At 41.4% G+C, this 20,982-nt stretch overlaps 1 protein-coding gene across 6 annotated transcripts; it reads right to left on the reverse strand.

Annotated features, from left to right (window-relative positions):
• Positions 1-1,167: 1,167 nt before the first annotated feature.
• Btf3l4 (basic transcription factor 3 like 4) lies at positions 1,168-20,814 on the reverse strand. 6 transcript variants are annotated; one of them, XM_076564721.1, is made up of 6 exons: positions 20,513-20,814; positions 17,159-17,225; positions 13,276-13,389; positions 4,613-4,814; positions 3,776-3,835; positions 1,168-1,598 (listed from the first exon to the last, which is right to left on the reverse strand). In XM_076564721.1, the coding sequence occupies exons 2-6, from the start codon at positions 17,210-17,212 to the stop codon at positions 1,552-1,554; spliced, it is 477 nt and encodes a 158-aa protein (XP_076420836.1). In that variant the 5' UTR covers positions 17,213-17,225; positions 20,513-20,814; the 3' UTR covers positions 1,168-1,551. The 6 variants fall into 6 exon arrangements, with proteins under 6 accessions (XP_076420836.1, XP_076420833.1, XP_076420835.1 ...); XM_076564718.1 differs by lacking the exon at positions 20,513-20,814 and adding an exon at positions 20,227-20,361; XM_076564720.1 differs by lacking the exon at positions 20,513-20,814 and adding an exon at positions 19,833-20,297.
• Between the last annotated feature and the right edge of the window lie 168 nt (positions 20,815-20,982).

Here is a 20,982-nt window from a genome sequence, read left to right on the forward strand (position 1 = left end):
TATATTATATAAAACATAACAGGAAAAAAAATCAACAAATTTATAAAATAAATTGAAAATGTTTGGATGAAAAAACACAGGAGCTTTGCTTCGTGTCTATAGATCTCTCAGTATGCTGTTGGTCTTGCATCTTAAGTATCAAGGGAAGATATCTAGCTTGAAACTAAAGTTGACATGCTGCAAGGTTAAGGAGCAGTTAGTTTGGTGATGGGCCAGGAAATAATATTCTTTAAACCTTATCCTAAAATATTGGCTATAATAAATGCTGATATGCAAAACACAAGCTTTTATCAGACAGCAAGAGGAAAACCTGAGTGAATGAATATAACTTACCTCCAAGTCCTCTTAAAGGAGGTAAGTAAATAAATACTGTGTCTTACCACTGTTCCCCGCAAAGCATTATTCTAAACATGCAGGAGGGTGTTATGAGCAGCTACAATCAATCAGATCTACCCAGAGGTAAGCTCAAGGCCAAGAATAGGAGAGTGGCTGAAGAAATTCTCCTGGGGCCAGTACCATTTCAGAGAATGCCCATCTATGCTAGAAGATAAATCTACAGCCTATGTTCTTCTCATTCAAAAGGACAGTCCCAGTTTCAGCCTTGCTGAAAAGAGGCACTCTCGACCTGCTACTGACAACAGCTGGGAACAGGGTAAGCCTGGCATAACATTATCTAGCAAGCACATGCTAGCTGTTCAGTTTGAAATCTACCAAACTGTAAATGTGAAGGGAAAGAAAACGTTGAAGACGGAGCAGTTCCTCAAGGTGAGGAACAAAAAGAGGGATTAGGCACTCTCTCAACTCTATATGGAGAACTTCTGTCTCAAGCTAGGCAGGAGATAAGAGTATTATCAAAGGCTGACCAGTCCATTTGATGACTAAAATAGGGGGTGGGGGCAACAGGAAGAAAGCTAATAAAAGGAGTATTTCTAGGTTTGATTAGGAAGCAAGCCTAAGGCAGCCACACCAAAAGTACTCGACTTGTGACTCGGGCAGCAATCTGGTGGCCAGAAAATATTTCAAGATATTTTCAATCCAGAGAAGTGGATAAAAAATATTGTTAACTGAGCAAGTTAAAACCAAACTTCCAATAATAGGAATCTCTTCAGATCTGAATCAAAGACACTCACTTTTCATCAATTTTGTGCAGTATTAGGAAAAAAAAAGTAACAAATGTAAAGATTTGTTTTATTTCTACTAGGGGAAGGAAGAGGATAGATATAACTGTTATCCAATTTGCTGTCCGCTGTGTACACACATACCCACACACATACATATACATACACACCAAAAGTTCCCCCCCAAAACCAAAAAACCACCCTCAAACTATACCAATACTTCATATTTTGACCAAAAGAATAGATCCTGGGAAGAAGTGCAAAATGCAAAATCAAATGACCGAGAAATGCTGAACAAACAGCATTATTAATATACAAAATATTTATATTACTGAACTAGTAACAGGTGATGTTCTCCGTGTCTGTAAAACTTTGGAACAACAGAGCTGATTGTTAAATCTAGTCCATGCCAGCTTCCAGAACCCAGAGGATTTTAGTTAGCTTCATTTTTTGATGCTTCATCAAAATTTTCTACAAGATCTGATAAAAAGAAGAAAGGAAAAAATAAATAAAATGCAAATGAGTCAAAATAGTTGCAACTAGAATTAAGCAAAAACCAGAAAAGGCAGAAATGAACTAATGGCATTTTAGTAATAATGACTTTTAAAAACAGTAATCTTGAGGAAATGGCCTTCAAAAATGTATGTAAAACTCCTAGGGGCTGGAGAGATGGCTCAGTGGTTAAAAGCACTGGGTGTTCTTTCAGAGGTCCTGAGTTCAATTCCCAGCAACCACATGGTGGCTCATAACCATCTATAATGAGATCTGGCACCCTCTTCTGTTCTATAGGTGTACATGCAGACAGAATGCTGTATACACAATAAATAAATAAATCTTTGCTGGGCGGTGGTGGCGCATGCCTTTAATCCCAGCACTCGGGGAGGCAGAGGCAGGCAGATCTCTGAGTTCGAGGCCAGCCTGGTCTACAGAGTGAGATCCAGGACAGGCACCAAAACTCCACAGAGAAACCCTGTCTCAAAAAAAACAAAAACCGGGGGCTGGAGAGATGGCTCAGTGGTTAAGAGCACTGGCTGCTCTTCCAGACGTCCTGAGTTCAATTCCCAGCAACCACATGGTGGCTCACAACCACTTGTAATGAGATCTGGACTTCAGGGACACATGTATACATAATAAATAAATAAATAAATCTTTGGGAAAAAAAAGAACAAAACAAAACCAAAAACCAAAACAAACAAACAAACAAAACTCCTAAGGTGAATATTTTTTATGTCAGTTTAATGCCAACAATTTTTAAAAATTATTTTATTGTTTTATGGTATGGGTGTTTGCCTGAATGTATGTTTGTGTACCATATGCATGCAATACCCAAGAAGGCCAAAAGAGGATGTTGGACCCCCTGGAAGTGGGGCAAGGCTGTGATTCACCATGTGAGTGCTGGAAATTGAACCCAGGGCCTCAGGAAGAGAGGCCAGTGCTCTTAATTGCTGAGCTATTTCTCCAGCCCTCCAACAAAAAATTTCAAGAATAACAATGTATACTGGTAATAAGAGTGATTTCAATTTAATACATGCAGGCAATAGAGCTTTGTGGAATATTTTCTGATGCTAAGTTCTGAATGAGGGAACTTCTGTGTTCTTATTCATTATATCCTATTGTTGGGGTATCAGTCTGGACTCTGGTCTTTGTGATCTCTGTCTAAAGGATTTAGACACAGAATACAAATAAACAGCATAAAAGATAGGTAAATGCATTTATAATAGAGTATACACTCAAAGGGTTAAGTGTGGACAATGCTTAAGAGACCATTGACCCAGACTACATCTTAGGCAGGTGGTATATTATTTCTGAAGTCTCCAGAACAAACAGCTTTTTTTTTTGGAGGGGGGGGGTGTTAGTGTTTTTTTTGTTTTTCAAGACAGGGTTTCTCTCTGTAACAGCTCTGGCTGTCCTAGAATTCACTATGTAGACCAGGCTGGTCTCAAACTCACAAGAGATCCACCTGCCTCTGCTTCCCAAGTGCTGGGATTTAAAGGCATGTGCCACCACTGCCCAGCTACAAACAGCTTTTCTTGAGGGACTTTGTTCTGTTCAGGTAGTGACAGACCTGTTTGGTTTGACACTGATAGAAGACAATAGTGTGTCTTTGTTCTTCATCAGATAGCCTTCTACTACACAATAATCTTCTACCAGGTTTAGCATTCTGGAACCAGGCTTAGTATTATATAATGGCAGTTCAGGATAACATGTCTCCTCCCATGGCCAGAGATGGGGCTTAGGGAACATTTTTCTGACCTGAAGTTCCAGTTCTTGGTTTTACGGGCTGCTGATATGAGGGAAGGGTTGATCTCCAGTGTCTTCCAAGCCAACTACTATCTAACTAGAAACCTAACACTATCCATATCACTATAAGTCAAATGAAATTCAGTCACAAAATTCTCTAAGTCATCTATGCAATAAGTGAAAAGAGATAAATAATTTTTTTTTAAGTTTAAAAAAATGACACGATTAATTTATGTGTGTGTATATGTGTGTGTGCATGCGTAGGTCAGAGGACAACTTGTACAAGTTAGTCCTCTCCTTCCACCATGTGGGCCCCAGGGATGAAATTCAAGTTGTCAGGCTTGACATCAATCATCTTTACTAGAATAGTCTTACTGGTCTGGGACAAAATTTAACACTAACAAAATGTCTTTTACCTGGAACATCATCATCCTCTTCATCAATGTCTTCTGGTTTTGGTGCTTTACTATCCAATACTACAAAAAGTTTATGTGAATATTAGTCACTGAGAACAAAGAGCTTCACAGAACACCTCTAATACTTATCTTCTCTCTGTCTAAATATCCTATGGCTATTAAATACAGTCAATCTAAAATTCACTTCTTTTTTTTTTTTAAGTAACACAAAAAACTGGTATTTTAAATCAAATACATATTAACCACACAGTAATTACACTGCGCAGTAAAGGTAAAAGTTACATGCTATGTATGCATGTGACCACTAAACAGGGGGCTTTCTGATGGTTAGAAACAACAAGATTTGCATGAAATTAAGACCAACTTGGAAATTCAGAATTTATGATTACCATACTTAAAATGGTCATCATAGTACCAATGGACAATACTGTATCTAAGTAGTCTATAATACACATTTCAGTAATTAAAAAAGCAAACTGAGTTTTATGAAGCACACAAGTGGCAACATAGAAAGTATAAGAATTATCTACTGAGGCAAATCCTCTCAGTTTAAGTAAGACACTTTTTGTTTTTGAGACAGGGTCTCTGGCACAGGCTAGCCTCAGTTTCCCTAAATTGCTGAGGACAGCCCTAAACGTCCGGTCCTTCTCCGGGAATTACAAGCATGTGCCATCACACCCAGCTTATTTACTGCTAGGGATCAAACCAAAACCTTAAGCACAGTAGGCTAGGACCCTGTCAGCTGAGCTCCACCCTCAGTTTCTGATGGGATGGTTTTAAAATCAGTAGGTTTTTTAAAGCAGGGAAGAGGGGAAAATACTGAACTGAGATGCATACCTTGTCGTGGGAACTGTTCAGCTAACTTTCTAAGGCTTGTTAAGCTGTCAGCACCAAGCTGACTTAATATTCCAGGAAGCATTTCTGTGATTGGTTTGGCTTCTGCATGACCAGTAATTGCAAAGGTGTTAGCGGAGAGGGAAGCTTGGACTTTGGGGTTGTTGAAATGAATAACTGTTCCATCATCTTTAATCATGTTCACCTGTATGGGCACAGAAAACAATGCATTTCACATGCAAGATTCAACTAAAAATACCTTTTAAAGAAGCAGTTTTATCATTATGGCATTTGACACAGTAGCAATCTCATAGTAGTAATTAGCTCAGCCGTGAACATGGCAGAGAAAGATCCTTGCAATGGAGTACAATGGCACTGGGATAGCAGAGATTAATAGAATTGTTAAGAAATAGTCACCCGGCCGGGCGGTGGTGGTACACGCCTTTAATCCCAGCACTCGGGAGGCCGAGGCAGGCAGGCTGATCTCTGTCAAAGCGAGTTCCAGGAAAGGCACAAAGCTACACAGAGAAACACTGTCTTGAAAAACCAAAAAAGGAAATAGTCACCCCCCAGGCCTCAAGGTGGAGGCACTTCATGTCCACTTTTTTTTGGGTTTGGTTTTTTGAGACATGGTTTCTTTGTGTAGCCCTGGCTGTCCTATAACTCAAGAGATTTGCCTGCCTCTGCCACCCAAGTACTGTGATTAAAGGCGTGTGCCACCACCACCTAGCTCCTTTTTTAATTTGTAGTTATTATCTGTATTACTGTATAAGGGCGTGTGGAGGTCAGAGGCAATACTGTGGAGTCACTTCTCTCTCCTCCTACCTTGTGTGCTTTCTTAGGATCTAACTCAGGTCATCAGGCTTCTGAAGAACATCCTGACCACTCTTAATTATTTGTTTTTAAATCAGACACAAAGGGCTTGTGATGTTTTCCTCAAGTAGCTAGGGCTACAGCAGGTGTGTTGCTAGTTTGTTTTGCATTCTCTGGGGTACTCTGGGGCATTCCAGGTGCTAAGCTAAGTCCATCCCCAGCTCTTTACTTTTTATTTTGTGAGATTCTTAGGAAGTTTCCAGGCTGGCCTTGAATTTGTGATCCTCCTGCCTCAGCCTTCTAATTCTAAGTATCTGGGACTACAGATCTGCACTTACAGGCCTGACAATTTTCTCTAATTTCTTAAATATACCTTCTCAATACCTTCACGAATTTCCGTAAACAAAGCTCTCCCACTCACTCACTCACTCACCCTCCAGGACATGCTTTGTTAATAAGCAGAAGTCCTTTCACACATCCTGCCATTTTTTCTTTAGCTTTTACCAATCTGATCGATTTCAGATTAATTTATTTCACTGTCTTGGGATTTACAGAAACATAAGAGTGAATTCATGCTATTTAAGTTATTTCTCTCTCATGTATTTCCTTTCTGCATTTTTTGTTGTTGTTTTGGTTTGGTATGATCTCATTCCACCATGTGGTTAATTCCACTATAAATGTCACCTTGGTAGTAAGTGCTTATTATATGAAGGTCAGGAGAGTTACACTTAACTACTTCAGAGGCACCAAAGCGTGCTTGTCTTCATACAGGCGCCAAGTGCCCTCAGTGTCAGTGGGAAGTGGGTTTCCCTTCTTCAGAGGGACTGCCACCACCGACAGCAGACGGAGACGGAGACGGAGACGGGAGAAAAGGGCTTCTCAAGTTTTTCCAGACAAGGTTTCTCTGTGTAGCCTTGGCTGTCCTGGAACTAGCTCTGTAGACCAGGCTGATCTCGAACTCACAGAGATCCACGTGCCTCTGCCTTCTGAGTGCTGGGATTAAAGACATGCGCTACCATGCCTGGCTCAGACAATACTTTAAACAGAGTACATACAGATATATCCTTGGAAATTACAAAATAACCCTACAAATTATTTCTAATTTTTTTTTTTTTTTTTCAGAGACAGGGACTGGTCTACAGAGTGAATTCCAGGATAGGCTCCAAAGCTACAGAGAAAAACCGTGTGTGTGTGTGTGTGTGTGTGTGTGTGTGTGTGTGTGTGTGTGTGTGTGTGTGTCAAAAAAATCACACTATTTAGCTGGGTGGTGGCACACACCTTTTATCCCAGCACTCGAGAGCCAGAGACAGGAGGATCTCTGTGAGTTCAAGGATAGTCTTGGCCTACAAAGCTACAGAGTTCCAGGACAGCCAGGGCTACACAGATACCCTATCTCTAAAAACAAACAAAACAAAACAAAAATCACTATTTAATTTTATATCGTCCTTTTCTCAGCACTGCAAGGGACTGTATTTAAGGATCTTTTTATGTTGTTTTGTTTGTTTTTAGACAGTTTCACTATTTAGCCCTGCCTGACCTTGACTTACAGAATTCTACCAGCCTCTGCCTCCCAAGTGATGAGATTAAAACCATGTATTACCACGCCCAGTTTATTTTAGTTTGGTTTTTTTTTTTAGTGTATCATATGCATGCAGCAAGCATTTGATACTGCTGCTTTAAACAAATGGCATCTTAACTCAATTTACAGCAACTTTAGAAGATAAATTATATTTATTCTGAAGAAGACTGCAGCTTTGGTAGAAAAGTTAAATGTGAAAGTGGCTAAAAGCCTGGGAGACCTGGGAGGCGACAGTGGATGTGAAGGGAGCTGCCCTGAGTCTACTCTAGAGTCTATGGTTTGCTAAGAGACAAGAATAAAGGAAGAATGGTACAGTAGTCTTTCTCAAATCACATGGTTCAGTAAAGGATTTCTACAAACACTTATGGACAGGGAAAATGGAAGTATTGGAATCTGAGACATTCTTGACTTGCAGACATTAAAGTCATAATTGATTTGAAATTCTTATTGTTTTTATGCTAAAGAAGTAAATACAGAGGACAGTGCTCTTGGTTAAACACTATACTCCAGGACAAACAGCTGGTTAAGTATGAACTAAGTACTTGAAATGAACTAGAGTTTCTCAACTTACTATTTGGTTTCCTTCCTACTAAGTCATCCTCATGCTTAATACATCTGTTTATAAAACTCCAATTCTATGCAAGCTTGTCAAATATTTGTCTCAGAATATAGGTCAAATGGAAAAGAAAAACATTACAGATATGTGGAGAATATATATACACATATACATATACACACTGGATACATAGAGGCTAACAGGATCAAAAACAACTCATTTATGGATTTTCTTTCTGTTCAGGCTTCTCTTCCAGAGGCTGGAGGTTGAGTCATACTGTACACCCTAATACACGTCTTTTCAGTGTAAAATGCTGTTTGAGTGTGACAAGATGAACGCCATTTCAGACTGCGGGTAAATTTATTCCTGATTGTTTTAAATGGGGTGGTGTGAAGGATACAGCTGCGTGAACAGGAAGGTGCAGAAGGGTGGAAAGTTCATCTTAGAGTATAGAGAATGCAATGCTAGGAATTAAAAAGGCCAGAGCACTTCATTTCTGTTGCATTCTCTCTCCATCTCACTAAGCAAATGGCAGTCACGTGAGGCTCCTGGGCACAAGCTGTGAGAAGCAGCCAAGGGATGATTTACAGGGCTAAGCAAGCTCAGCTCTCCAGCTTTTTTAGGCAGAAGAATTCACAAAGCAAGCTGTACACATTTCATATGTGTGTAAGTCATGAAATGTATATACAGACAAAGGGCCATCTTGCTGGCCTCAAACTTGTAATTAATGAATTTTCCTTATTCTAAGACATATCTAGACTCTCCCATCACAGTGTTTCTGAAAATCATTATATAACTTGTTTTGTTCAAATCAAGGTGTCACTATGTAGCCTTGGCTAGCCTGGAACTTACTATGTATACCAGGCTGGCCTCAAACTCACAAAGACCCACCTACCTCTGCCTCGTGCGTGCCCAGATTGAAGGCTGGAAATAAGAAAGTACAACTGAAAAGACCACAAGGGAGCTAACTTAGCACAGTATCAACTTTGGTTTTTAACACTTCTTAGTTCAAATCTAGAATTCCAGTCCAGATCACCAGATCTGTGACACCACAGGCTGGTGGAACTCTGCAAGCATTACCCTTTTCATTTGTAACTAATAACTCATTGGATGCTAGGAAGCTGAAATGGAGTAATACATATTTATATGGCTAGCTGTCTAATAGCTTCCCACAAGATTGTAAGTTAGAAATGACAGAGGCTATGGAAAATACTTTCTGCATCACCTTTGACAAAATGGTTTGTATATAATAGATATGCAGTAAGTGTTGACTATCATTAAACCCTTTGGTGTGACAATTTCAGTTACAACAGACCTATGACCTCAGCATAGTTTGACAGTCTTTTGAAGCGATCCACAGTTACTAGCTAGGGCTGAAGATACAGCTCAGTAAGAGTGCTTGCCTAGCCCTGGGTTGAATTTCCAATACCTCCAAAAAACTTACTGTTATTTCACTATGAAGCAATTATTTTAAAAAACTATAATTTGAAGGGGCCACAGGAGCTGGAAAAGATATTTAGGTAAGTAAGACTACTTGCTGTGCAAGCATGAAGACCTGCGTTCAAATCCCCAAAACCCATATAAAAAGCTGGGATAAGCTTTTTATCAGCCCCCGTGGCTGTAACCCTAACACTTGGAGAAAAGAGGGAGACAGGAGGATTGCTAGGGCTGCTGGCTGCCAGGCAAGCTCCAGGTTCACTGAGATATGCTGTCTCAAAGGAGTAAGGTGGAGAACGACAGAGGAGGATGGCTTCCATGAAGCATGCCATACTGTCGGTTCTGTGTGTCAACTTGACACAAGCTGGAGTCATCAGAGGAAGAAGCCTCAGTTGAGGAAATGCCTTCATGAGATCCAACTGTAAGACATTTTCTCAATTAGTGATCAATGAGGGAGGGTCCAGCCCATTGTAGGTGGTGCCATCCGTGGGCTGGTGGTCCTGGGTTCTAGAAGAAAGCAAGCTGAGCAAGCCATGGGGAGCAAGCCAGTAAGCAGCTCCCTCCATGGCCTCTGCATCAGCTCCTGCTTCTAGGATCCTGCCGTGAGTTCCTGTCCTAACTTTCTTCAGTGATGAACAGCAATGTGGAAGTATAAGCTGAATAAACCCGATCCTCTCAACTTGTTTTTGGTCATGGTGTTTCATCATAGCAATAGAAACCCTAACTGAGACACATGCATACAAGCATGAACCTCCACATATATGTACACACACTACACACACAGCACTCTCAAGGTGAGGCAAGTCAAATAGCCATAAAACTTTCTAAATGTGAACAAAAACAAGCATTTATAAATACATATCCTTGGAAATACTACATAGATAAAGTCAACACCACAAAACGGGGTATGGTGGTCTACACTTACAATCCCAGCTCTCAGGCTGAGGTAGGATTATTGAAAGCTTAAGGCTAGCCTGGGCTACATAATGAGCCCCTGTCTCAAAAAACAAAACACAAATTAATCTATACTACAAAGGAAATATACTTTTTAATCTCTCTAAATAAATGTTTCTCAACCAAGGGTGACTTTTCTTTCTTCCAAAGGACCATCTGACAATATTTAGAAAGAATTTTTTTTATTGTGGCACTGGCTGTTTTTGAGACAGGGTCTTTCTACATTATATAGTCAAAGCTGGCCTGAACTTGTACTGGGCTGTGCTGTGGAATAATCCTTCTGTACACTGTGAAAACACTCTCATTGTTAATAAAAAGCTGATTGGCTGATAGCCAGGCAGGATTTTCAGGGCAGAGAGAATGCTGGGAAGAAGGGCTGAGTCTGAGGAGTCGCCAGCCACAGAGGGAACAGGATGTGTACAAAATGAGGTAACAAGCCGTGTGAGCCACAGGGCAGCACATAGATGAATAGAAATGGGTTAATTTAAGTTGTAAGAGCTGGCTGGAGATGAGCCTAAGCTATCAGCCAAGCATTTATGATTAATAATGAATCTCTGAATAGTTATTTGGGAGCAGCTGCCAAGACACAGAAAACTTCTGCCTATAGGAGTGCAAACTCCCAAGTTCTGGGGTACAGGAGTGGACCAAGACAGCCAGCTCAGAGACATTTTTGACTGTTACCACTGAGGTGGTGGTATGGGGTGTTATAAGTGATTATGGGCAGAGGCCAGGGATGCTGTTAAACATCCCAAGAAGCACAAGAGAACTGACAACAAAGAATTATCTGCTCCAAATTATCAGTAGGGATGAGATTGGATGTATGAATGGGTTGGAGAATAGAAAAGTAGTAGAGCTATAAATTGTGTAAACATTTTCAATTATGTTAGGTTTGGTATTATATAGTTTGTGTCTGCTGTAACTTACTACTAAGTTTTGGATCTTATGAATTTATTTTTGGTGTTGTTAGGATTAAACCCAAGGACTCAGGCATGCTGGCAAGTACTTTACCATTGGGATATATCCTCAAAGAGAAGTCTGAAGGAACTTAGGTTTGGGGGTATCTTTGTTCTCTAATATATCCATGAGTGAGAATATCTGTCTGAATTCTTTTTTCTTTTTTTCTGAGACAGGGCTTCTCTGTATAGTCCTGGTTGTCCTGGGACTTGCTCTGTAGACCAGGTGGGCTTCCAAACTCAGGGATCTGTTTGTCTTTGCCCTCCCCCACCCCACACAGTGCTGAGATTAAAGAAGTGTGTCACCAGACTTGGTCTGTCTGAAATTTTAGGTCAGTGCAGATATATAAAAGCTTTGGGGGCCAGTGAGATGGCTAAGCAGGTAAAGGTGCTTGCTGCTAAGCTTGATGTGATGGTCTGAGTAAGACTCCTTGGTCCCACACATTAGATGATAGCCAACTTTCAAAAATGTTCCTTTGAGCCGGGCGTTGGTGGCGCACGCCTTTAATCCCAGCACTCGGGAGGCAGAGGCAGGCGGATCTCTGTGAGTTCGAGGCCAGCCTGGGCTACCAAGTGAGCTCCAGGAAAGGCGCAAAGCTACACAGAGAAACCCTGTCTCGAAAAACCACAAAAAAAAAAAAAAAAAAAAAAAAAAAAAAAAAAAAAAAAAAAAAAAATGTTCCTTTGATCTCCACACAACACCAGCCCCCACCATGAATAAATAAATATTTAAAAAGACAATATATAAAAGCTTTTAACAGCTCAGAAAAAAACTGAAATCAGACATGCAAATCACAGCCTAATCTTTACCTAAGTAAGAATTCTGTCACCTCAAGCTGAAAAGAGAAAAAAAAAAATGCATGTCTTATATTTTCTATGATTTTATCAGTACTGATTGTGAAAGTAGATTTAAAGGTTAATTTTGCTCATTTGCATGTGTATGCATGGTGAAGCACTCTGACATTTCATGTCTTTTCTCTGGGATTCTTCTTATATTATCAGTATTTACCCATTAAGAACCTCAGTGTACTGGGCAGTGGTGGCACACGCCTTTAATTCCAGCACTTGGGAGGCAGAGAAATCTCTGAGTTCAAAACCAGCCTGGCCTTCATAGTGAGTTCCAGGCCAGCCAGGGCGACCAAGTGAGACCCTGTCTCAAAACAAAGAGAGCAAGCAGGGCAACACCTCACTTCTCTCTGCTTCCCAGCTGTATCCCAGCTCCCTCACGCTCCTGTCAGGCCTTCACCATCAGGATAAACAGCACGCCCAGACTGGGAGCCAAGATGCTCCAAGATCCCTCAAGATGCTTTTGTCAAGTAGTTTGTCACAGCAGTGAAAAAATAATTCATATACTAGACTTTTAGAAGTTACCATTTTTGAAAAATCCCTAATAAATCCAATCAGCTGAGTATAATCAGCTATCCAGTGAGAGAATACTTTAAAAAAATAAAAATAAGGGCTGGAGAGACAGCTCAGTGGTTAAGAGCACTGGCTGTTCTTCCAGAGGACCTGAGTTCAATTCCCACCAACCACATGGCAGCTCACAACTGTCTGTAATTCTAGTTCCAGGGGACTCAACACCCATGCACAGATAAACCAATGCAAATATATAAATCACTAAATCACTAAATAAATAAATAAAAATAAGCCAGGTATAGCGGCACACACCCTTAATCCCAGCACTTGGGAGGCAGAAGCAGAATTTCTGAGTTCACAACTCAGAAGGCCAGTCTGGTCTAGTAGTGAGTCCCAGGACAGCCAGGACTATAAAGATAAAGCCTGTATGGAAAATACCAAAATAAATAAATAATACAAGTAAAAATAAGCAAGAAAGAAAGGGAGGGAATCATCCATATAAAGCTACTGCTAGTAGAAGTTTCTGGATGATGTAATAGAGACTTTGTAGTACAGAAAAGTGAATTTAGGGCACAAGCAAAAGTCTCATTTGAAAAAATACTGGGTTTTACTTCTACATCATTAGAAAAAAATAACTTGTAAGGCATTGGGGCACATACTGTTAAATGCCAATAAAGGAGGCAAGATCACAAGTTAGAGCCCAGTCCAGGATGCAGTGACCCACAGGAAAAAAAAAATAAAACAAAACAGAAAAAGAAACCTTTTTTTACATTAAAGTTCACGAGCAGTTTCATAATTGTCATACATGCAAATACCTTAAGTCTGAAAAGTCTGAAAAAAATCCCTAACTGCCTACTAAAATCATTTTATCCCCAAGCAAATTTAACAATGTTTTTTCAAAGATATGTGCATGAAATACTAAAGATTCTTCTAAGCTAGCATTTTAATTTGAAAAGTCAAAAGAACTGTGCATGTGCCATTTTATTTCCTATAATTTGGGCTTTCAAAGCATGCATACCTCTTCAATACCAGCTATATTGTTCACAGCCAGTTTCTTTAGAGAACTCTGAAGCTTTTTGTCATCAGCAGTAGCTGTCCTATGTACCACCTTCTTCTTTCTGCGAGCTGTACCCTGGAAAATAATCAGACAGCGGTGTCAATATGCATAGTGACTGGCAACAGAATCACATCCTCCTGGTCACAATCTAAAATCCACATTGGAAAAACTAACCCAACAGTAGTGATTAGCGGGACCATGGAGCTGTGATATTCCGCCAACACCTGAAGGGCACTTGTAGTCAGCTGCTATTTCATCATTTCAATACATTATGTTTCTAAATATTACTTGTTAATAGAACACAATTTATAACTCTGAAGACCATCCAGTGTGCTTTATAACAACTTTCAAACATTTTATGCTTTCACAGAATTCCTGTCAGCCCCTGACAATAAAGTCTAAATATGATCCAAAATCTTAGAAACTATTATATATTGAGAATTAAATAATTAAATCCTTACTATGTGAGTACTCCCGAGTCAGAGAATCCAGGAATGGAGTGGGGGGGAACAGACCCAAGATTTTACTTAAGTTCTTATATTGCAATAAAAGGGAAGTGTCTTAAACCAATTAAATCACTTCAAACAGGGTAATGGTATAAAAGAAACAAAACTAGAATGATTAAAGAGCAAAGCACAATTTTACTAGAAATGAGACCCACGACCAAGCAGGAGTGATCCAAGCAGAATGAAACAAGACCGAACTTGTCTTCTAGACAGAGAGGGAGCCAGTGTGGCTAGAGCAGATTGAACAAGGAAGAAGGAAGAGGTAAAGGAGTCAGACAGACACACAAGGGCCACACCATGTCGATTAGAATCTCATGGGCAGGTGCTCGACTTTATCCTGATTGCAATAGGAAACTATTACCAGAGACCTCATCTGACCTGTTTATTCCCATTTAAGGTTGCTACAGGAAGCTGGACCTGGAGGCTATGAGACCAGTCAGGGGCTGGTGCACAAGTGTGGTGAGAGATGAGAGATGGCCACAGGTCAGACTGTCACAAGAGACAAAGTGACTTCTGATGGGTTAGATGTGGGATATGATGATAAGTCTTAGAAAAGGTTTGTTTCTCTATTGGTAATTAGAAATACAGGGGTGGAGGTATGGCTCGGTGGTTAAGAGGAGGCTAGTTCAAATCCTAGCACCCATGTCAGGCAACTCACAACTGCCTGTAACTCCAGCTTCAGGAGATCCAATTCCCTCTCCTGGCTCCTGAAGACACCGGCAGACACAGAGACACATATACACAAATAAAATCTTAAAAAGAATAAGTATTTTTTTCCATTAAAGACTATTTAAAATAATAGGTTAAATTTCTGGGCCAATTTTTAAAAAAATGTAATCAATATCAGAGCTGAAACACTACCAAAAGCCAAGTTCTGAGGTAAGCTCTTTCTGAAATAAGGAGTGGTAGACAAATGGGATGCTTGGTGTCTTAGTGGCTCCTGCATAGGCCTCAGGAACTCAGCCTTACAGAAGGAAGGCTGTGGTTTGTCTCAGCAGTCCCGGGGGAGAACAAGCCCTGGTGCACGGGTTATGATGGCCTCCAGTTGCTAACGGAACCCTTTGCACAGATGGTCATTTATCTGCGAAGTATTCCTAACTCAGGGAGAGTTTAGTTGCTTGCTCTGTTTTGTTTTGAGACAGGGTCTTGCTATCTAGTGAGGCAATCCTGCTTCAGCCACCCCTGTGCTGTGACTACAGAGTGTGCCATTAGGCAGAGCTACTCTATTGAAAGGTCTTCAGGTACTTCGACTAAGCTACTATGTAAGTAGTTTATACACACATGTAATCCCAGCATTCAAAAAGAGAGACAGGAGGATTGCTTAAAAGTTTGAGGCCAGTCTAATCAACATAAGAAAATCCTGGGCAACATGGACTTCAGAGTGAGACTCTGTCTCAAAAAACAAAAACAAAAAATGCAACATATCTACAGACTTATCAGTCCACTAATGTTCCTTCATCTCGTAGATGTTCTAGCTGGTAAAAACCACAGACCCACATTCTAAAATCAAAGCCTGGGGACCACCCTCAATTCTTCTCTCTGCCCTTTATCTCCCCACATCCCATCTGTCATTAAATCATGTCAATCCAACCTCTAAATTTGTGTCCCACGACGTACAACAATAGCTCCAGACTGTTCTCCATTTGATCCCATTTTCCACACTGCCACCAGTTCTAAAACAGTATCATTTCCTCCTTTTTTTTTTTTTTTTTGGTTTTTCGAGACAGGGTTTCTCTGTGTAGCTTTGAGCCTTTCCTAGAGCTCACTTGGTAGCCCAGGCTGGCCTCGAACTCACAGAGATCCACCTGGCTCTGCCTCCCGAGTGCTGGGATTAAAAGCGTGTGCCACCACCACCCGGTCGGCCGTATTTTGTTTTTTTCAAGAAAGGGTTTCTCTGCATAGCCCTGGCTGTCCTGGAACTGGCTCTGTAGACCAGGCTGGCCTTGAACTCACAGAGATTTGCCTGCTTCTGCCTCCCAAGTGCTGGGATTAAAAGCATGCCGCCGCCACCACCACCCTACCTTTTTGTTGCACTTTCAAGACAGGATCTCACTATGTGGTTCTGGCTATGTAGACCAGGCTGGTCTTGAACTCACAGAGATCCATCAGGCTCTGCCTCCCAGGTGCTGGAATTAAAGGCCTGGGCTATCACACCTGGCCATTGCCTTCTTAAAAGCATTTAACAGTTGTCCACTGTGGATGGATAAAATTCTAAGCTCCTTAGAATGGTATATAAAAAGTATGATGGAGCCCAAACTACTTGGTCATCCGATCCCTACCATTTTCTATCCATTGTATACTCTAAACTAGCTGTCCCAAACTAAAGTCAGCCATTATTAAGGTCCATATTTTCTCGGCACCCTGTGGGACTTTGCATATATGCAAATAGCAATCCCCATTTTAGCCTAACCCCCACTAACTCTTCTACCTGCTGGTCTAGTGATAAATTCTTATTTATCCCTTAAATCCCAGCATGACTCTCCTAGGTAAAATACTTTGTTCTTCATTACAATACTTGCTGTTCTTCATTGTAATTGTGAGCATGAGTTTCTTCCATGTTGAGCTATGTCAATGTCAAAAGCAAGAAATCTTGTTTATTTATTATGCCTGGTACAAATTAAGTACTCAGTTAACAGTAGATAAATTAATGCATGTACCAGCCACTACATTAAAAATACATAATTATGGGTCTGGGGATATGACTCAATTGGTCAAGTGCTTGTGTCAAATATAAGGAACTGAGTATGGACAACCAAAATAAAAACTGGGGATGGCAGTGTAACTCCTGGAAGGTAGAGACAGGAAGATTCTGGAGGCTCACTGGCCAGCCAGTCTAGCTGAATCAGCAAGCTTTGGGTTTAGTGAGAAACCATTATCTCAAAATATACAGTGGGGCTGGTAGGATGGCTTAGTAGCTTAAAGTGTTTATGACCAAACCTAATAACCTTAGTTCAATCTCCAGACCCCACGTGGTAGGAGGGAACTGACTCCTGCAAGTTGTCCTCGATCTCCATGTTGTGGTACACATTTGCAGGCATGCATGTATGCATGTGCACATATGTGTATGAAGAGGCCTAACTTAACATTAGTTCAGCCATGACAGGCTGCAAACTAACAATATTAGAACTAGGCCTCACCTACAAAGGTGTCTATTTTCATTGCCATCAGAGAGAAAGTCTTCTAATTACCTGTTTTAGATCTAGACAAATTATTATCAAACAGGAATGTGGTCTGATTTTAATCACTGAAGAGATTTTGGACTCAACGACCACAAATACAAAGTAGTAATACTATCTCACAATCATACGTGCTCCTACCAGTTTGTCTTACACACTCACCTTGCCCCCTATCCGGACCTGAGCTTGAAGTTTGGCTAACTTTTCTTGATTCATGCTGTTGGTAAATCTAGGGGGGAAAATAGATTTGTTAAATTTACTGTTTTATCAAATTTAAAAACTTATTTATACAAACAATACCTTTTGCTTCACTGAGCATTACCGTCAAGATCTTATCAATACTGTCTATATTTGTAATAGTGATAACCTGTTCTAGCTTCATAAATCAATGTTTTTTAAAAAAAGTAAATACCACATGGGAGTCAAATATACAAACAGCAAATGAATGGGATTCAAGTTGCCTATTTAAAGATCCTTTTTTAAAACATGACTCAGTTCTCTGGCATTCAGAAAAACCTAACCAATTATGAAATCTCTGTAGGCAAGCAGGCTTTTTCTTCCAAAGACTTTCAAAGCAGAGAACAATTACCAAATGTCATTAGCAAAACCTTCAAGCAGATTGTTTTCTCTGGAATCACATTCCATTTCTTATAAAGGATAAATATGACACAAAGGGAAAAAGGCTAGGTAAAGAAGAAATCGAACAATAGGCTGTCAGGCTGTCAAAATACAAGCGAGTCACGTCCTCTATTCAAGGTCAGATGTGTTAATAATGGGAAACTACCAGATTTCCAAACACTCCCTGATTCAGCAGCACCCGAGTTCATTCTAGACCTTGCACTGATGGAATACATCACACTTAACAAGATATTATTGCATATAGGGTAAAATGTTTCACTGCACAATTTGACAAAGATGTATCTGGGCTACATTAAGTTGGTGGTGGGGGGGGAGAAAAAAAACAAGCTTTTATAGCAAATCTTGACTTTTGAAGATTCTAAGGACATTATAAAATCATGAATTCTAGTCTGGTCAGAGACACTCTTGGTAAGGAGAACAACATTCCTCAATCTAGAAATAAATAAAAGCTAATTCAACATTCTTGTTTGACTTGTTCTGTGGCTCACCAGATCATTACTGAGATGTGAAGGAGGAAGTAAGGGACTAGGTTATTATTAAACTTTCTTTTTTCTTCTAATTCTCTAACCTTGTAATTGCATCATTCAGATGAGAAGGATACATTTTTCATATTGGGGGGGGAATCAAAGATCATGTAAATTACTAACCATTCTGAACTGGCATTGAAACTTAGGAAACTGACCTGTATATATCATTGCTGTAAGGCTGAATCCATTTCCCAAATAAAAATTAGAACCTATGGCTTCTCAATTTGTTCAACATTCTATCATGATGGTCATGCAGCTACAACTCTTGTACGGGAGGAGTTGTGTGAAGAATTCAAATCGTCTTAGATGTGTGCCAATCTTAGCTGTGCCACAGACTTAAACTTGCTGATATAAACCTCAAAATGTATTCAAATATTCACAAAAAAAAACTAATGTTCATTTTCCTCAAAGGATTACAGCCATGGAGGTATAGTGAAATAACAAAGCACTTAAGGAATTTCTCGCAAAAAGGAAGTCAAGAGAAAATATTAGAACTAAACACAGCACAAGCCCTTTGGGACTATTCTGCATTTTGAGTAACAATCCCAAAGAAGAGAGATGGAGGTTGGAAAGACAAGACAAAGCATCCAGACTTATTTGAAGCAGAAGCAAAACCAAAATTCTTTATGTTGTAGATGAAAGAATGATTCCATTCCAGGTGGCCAGGATAACAGAATTAAGAATTCCTATTCCTAAGGAGTACCTCGGAAAAAGAAGGAAATTTTAGGGAGCCTGGGAACTTAAAGCAGCAGGGGAGGGAGAGATGTGGGCTGTGTCTCTCAGCTGTTGGGCTGTGTAGGATTCAATTAGGAAAGAGACTTAGACTCAGAGACCCCAACAATCACCTGGTTTAATCTCTACTTAGTATCTTTAATGTACCTGTCATTCCTGTTTTGTATGTGAGGTCATCTCAGATACCTGTTAGTACAGCAGGGCATAAATTACAAACAAAACAGCCTTCTTTCTAGTTTAACAGAAAATGAAGGCCTAGAAAGTTCCTTTCTGTGTCCCAGAGGGAGAAGTGACTTCCCAGGGCCACATGATCACTGAGTTGAGTCTCCAAGAATCCTTTTTGCACTTTTCTCAAGGACTTCCGAAAGAGTATGAGATGAATCAATATTTATTGACTGCTCAAGTTCTAAACACCCAGGTACTTTCACATACATCATGTTTATACAAAGATAAAAATAATTTGAACTTTCAGCCCTGACTTTTTATGTGAGGTTTCTCTAATAGTAGCAGAAGCTACTATTAGAATCAGAAAGCCCAAGGTTTTACCACTTAGGGCTTTGGAAAGGTATTTAACTTCTTTGAACTCATTTGTTTCTCTGCATTAAGAGAAGTATACCACCACATACTTTACTGAGTTAAAGGATGAAAGCTTAGATTATCAAGTTAATGTAAGATACCTAATAGTTGGTAACTATTGTTACCAACTCTTCCAGAGGACCACTGATGGTATAATGAAAGAACGTGGGAACGGAAGTTGAAACCGCCATTCACCAACTGTGTTAACACTGTGCCCTGGCGATCAGTCATCAATGTGATGAGGTTATAAGGATGGGCTGTCTCAAAACCAAGGCAGACTTGTAAACAAACCACTGCCACTAAAAAGTGAAGAGCGCCAGCAACCTAGTTCCGGCCCAAGAGGTTGGGGGCCGGGTGCTAACCTCAGTTTCCCTATCCGGAGACTTGGGTCAGGAGCAAATGAGATGGCAACAGCTAACGCTGTACAAAAGCTCAAAGCGTCTGACACTGTGGTTGTGGAGAATGAGTGACGGGACGTGGAGGGTTCTACCCTCCCGGGACTGGATCTGCGAGGCCGGAGCCCGGGGCCCGGCTCCTCCACAGCGGGCGGTGGTGCTGGGGACCTTCCCTCAGGTGCCGACCCCCAGCTGCGCCGCCCGTAACCGACAGGCCGGGCCGGCCGCCTCCGCCCCCACTCGCCGCGCCACGGCGGAAGTGGCAGCCCGAGCGGACGGCGGGTGTCGGAAGGGGAGGGCGGGGGGAGACCGTGCGCAGCGGCCGGAGGCCGTGGGGTGGCGGGCCCGCCGGGGGTCTCACCTGCAGCGGGGAGGGTCCTCCAACACCAGCACGCGGCAAGAGCAAGATGGCTGCCTCGGCGGAGACAGAGAAAGACCGCGGCGGCGGCGGCGGGAGCGGCCCACGTGACGCGCGGCCCCGCCTCGCCCGCGGGAGGCGGGGTTGGCGGGGGGGTGGGCACGGCTGCCGCGCGCGCCCCGCAACTACAAAGCCCAGCCTGCCTCGCGAACCCCAATATTCTGATTGGCGGGCGGGTGCATCCTGGAGGTGGCGGTCCCCCTCGGCGTCCCATTGTGTCCGCGCTTACCTTTTGTCTTGCACCTAACCGAAGGGCGGCCTGGGGTTTCGTTCGAGGGTATACTTTGTTGTTTGGGTGTCGTTCGCTGAGCACTAAGCTCTGATAGACTCTACTAATACCAGGAGGGAAAGTCGAGAAATGTTGGCTTGTTTAGGTAGTAGAAGGGAAAGACATACTTGACCCTTCAAGACAAACCAACAGATTTAACGGGAAAAAGCTTTAGACTTTAAGCGATTGTAGCGACTTATGTCCCGGTTCCCTCGGTCCACCTCGTCAGTTGTGCAATAAGAAGCCCCGAGCGTGGTTTTTTTTTCGAGCTTGCGTCAGTTGATTGCATCATGCCCGAGTGAAAGACGTGCGGATGCACGGGGAGGGAAAGGTCCAGAGCTTCTCCAAAGTGCATGCCTGCAAGACACAGACGCGTGCACAGCAAAACGGGCTTACTGGATCTCTTCGGAATCCCGAGCAGAAGTCTAACA

The sequence above is a fragment of the Peromyscus maniculatus genome, chromosome 2 (assembly GCF_049852395.1).
Source record: "Peromyscus maniculatus bairdii isolate BWxNUB_F1_BW_parent chromosome 2, HU_Pman_BW_mat_3.1, whole genome shotgun sequence".
Taxonomy (NCBI): domain Eukaryota; kingdom Metazoa; phylum Chordata; class Mammalia; order Rodentia; family Cricetidae; genus Peromyscus; species Peromyscus maniculatus.

Excerpts from the sequence above, each read along its gene's own strand:
- Btf3l4 (XM_076564721.1), bottom strand. The coding sequence starts at position 17,212 with ATGAATCAAGAAAAGTTAGCCAAACTTCAAGCTCAGGTCCGGATAGGG. Across the intron at positions 13,390-17,158 it reads AGGTCCGGATAGGGGGCAAG|GGTACAGCTCGCAGAAAGAA; the intron begins GTGAGTGTGTAA and ends ATTATTTTCCAG. Across the intron at positions 3,836-4,612 it reads TGAACAGTTCCCACGACAAG|TATTGGATAGTAAAGCACCA; the intron begins GTATGCATCTCA and ends AACTTTTTGTAG.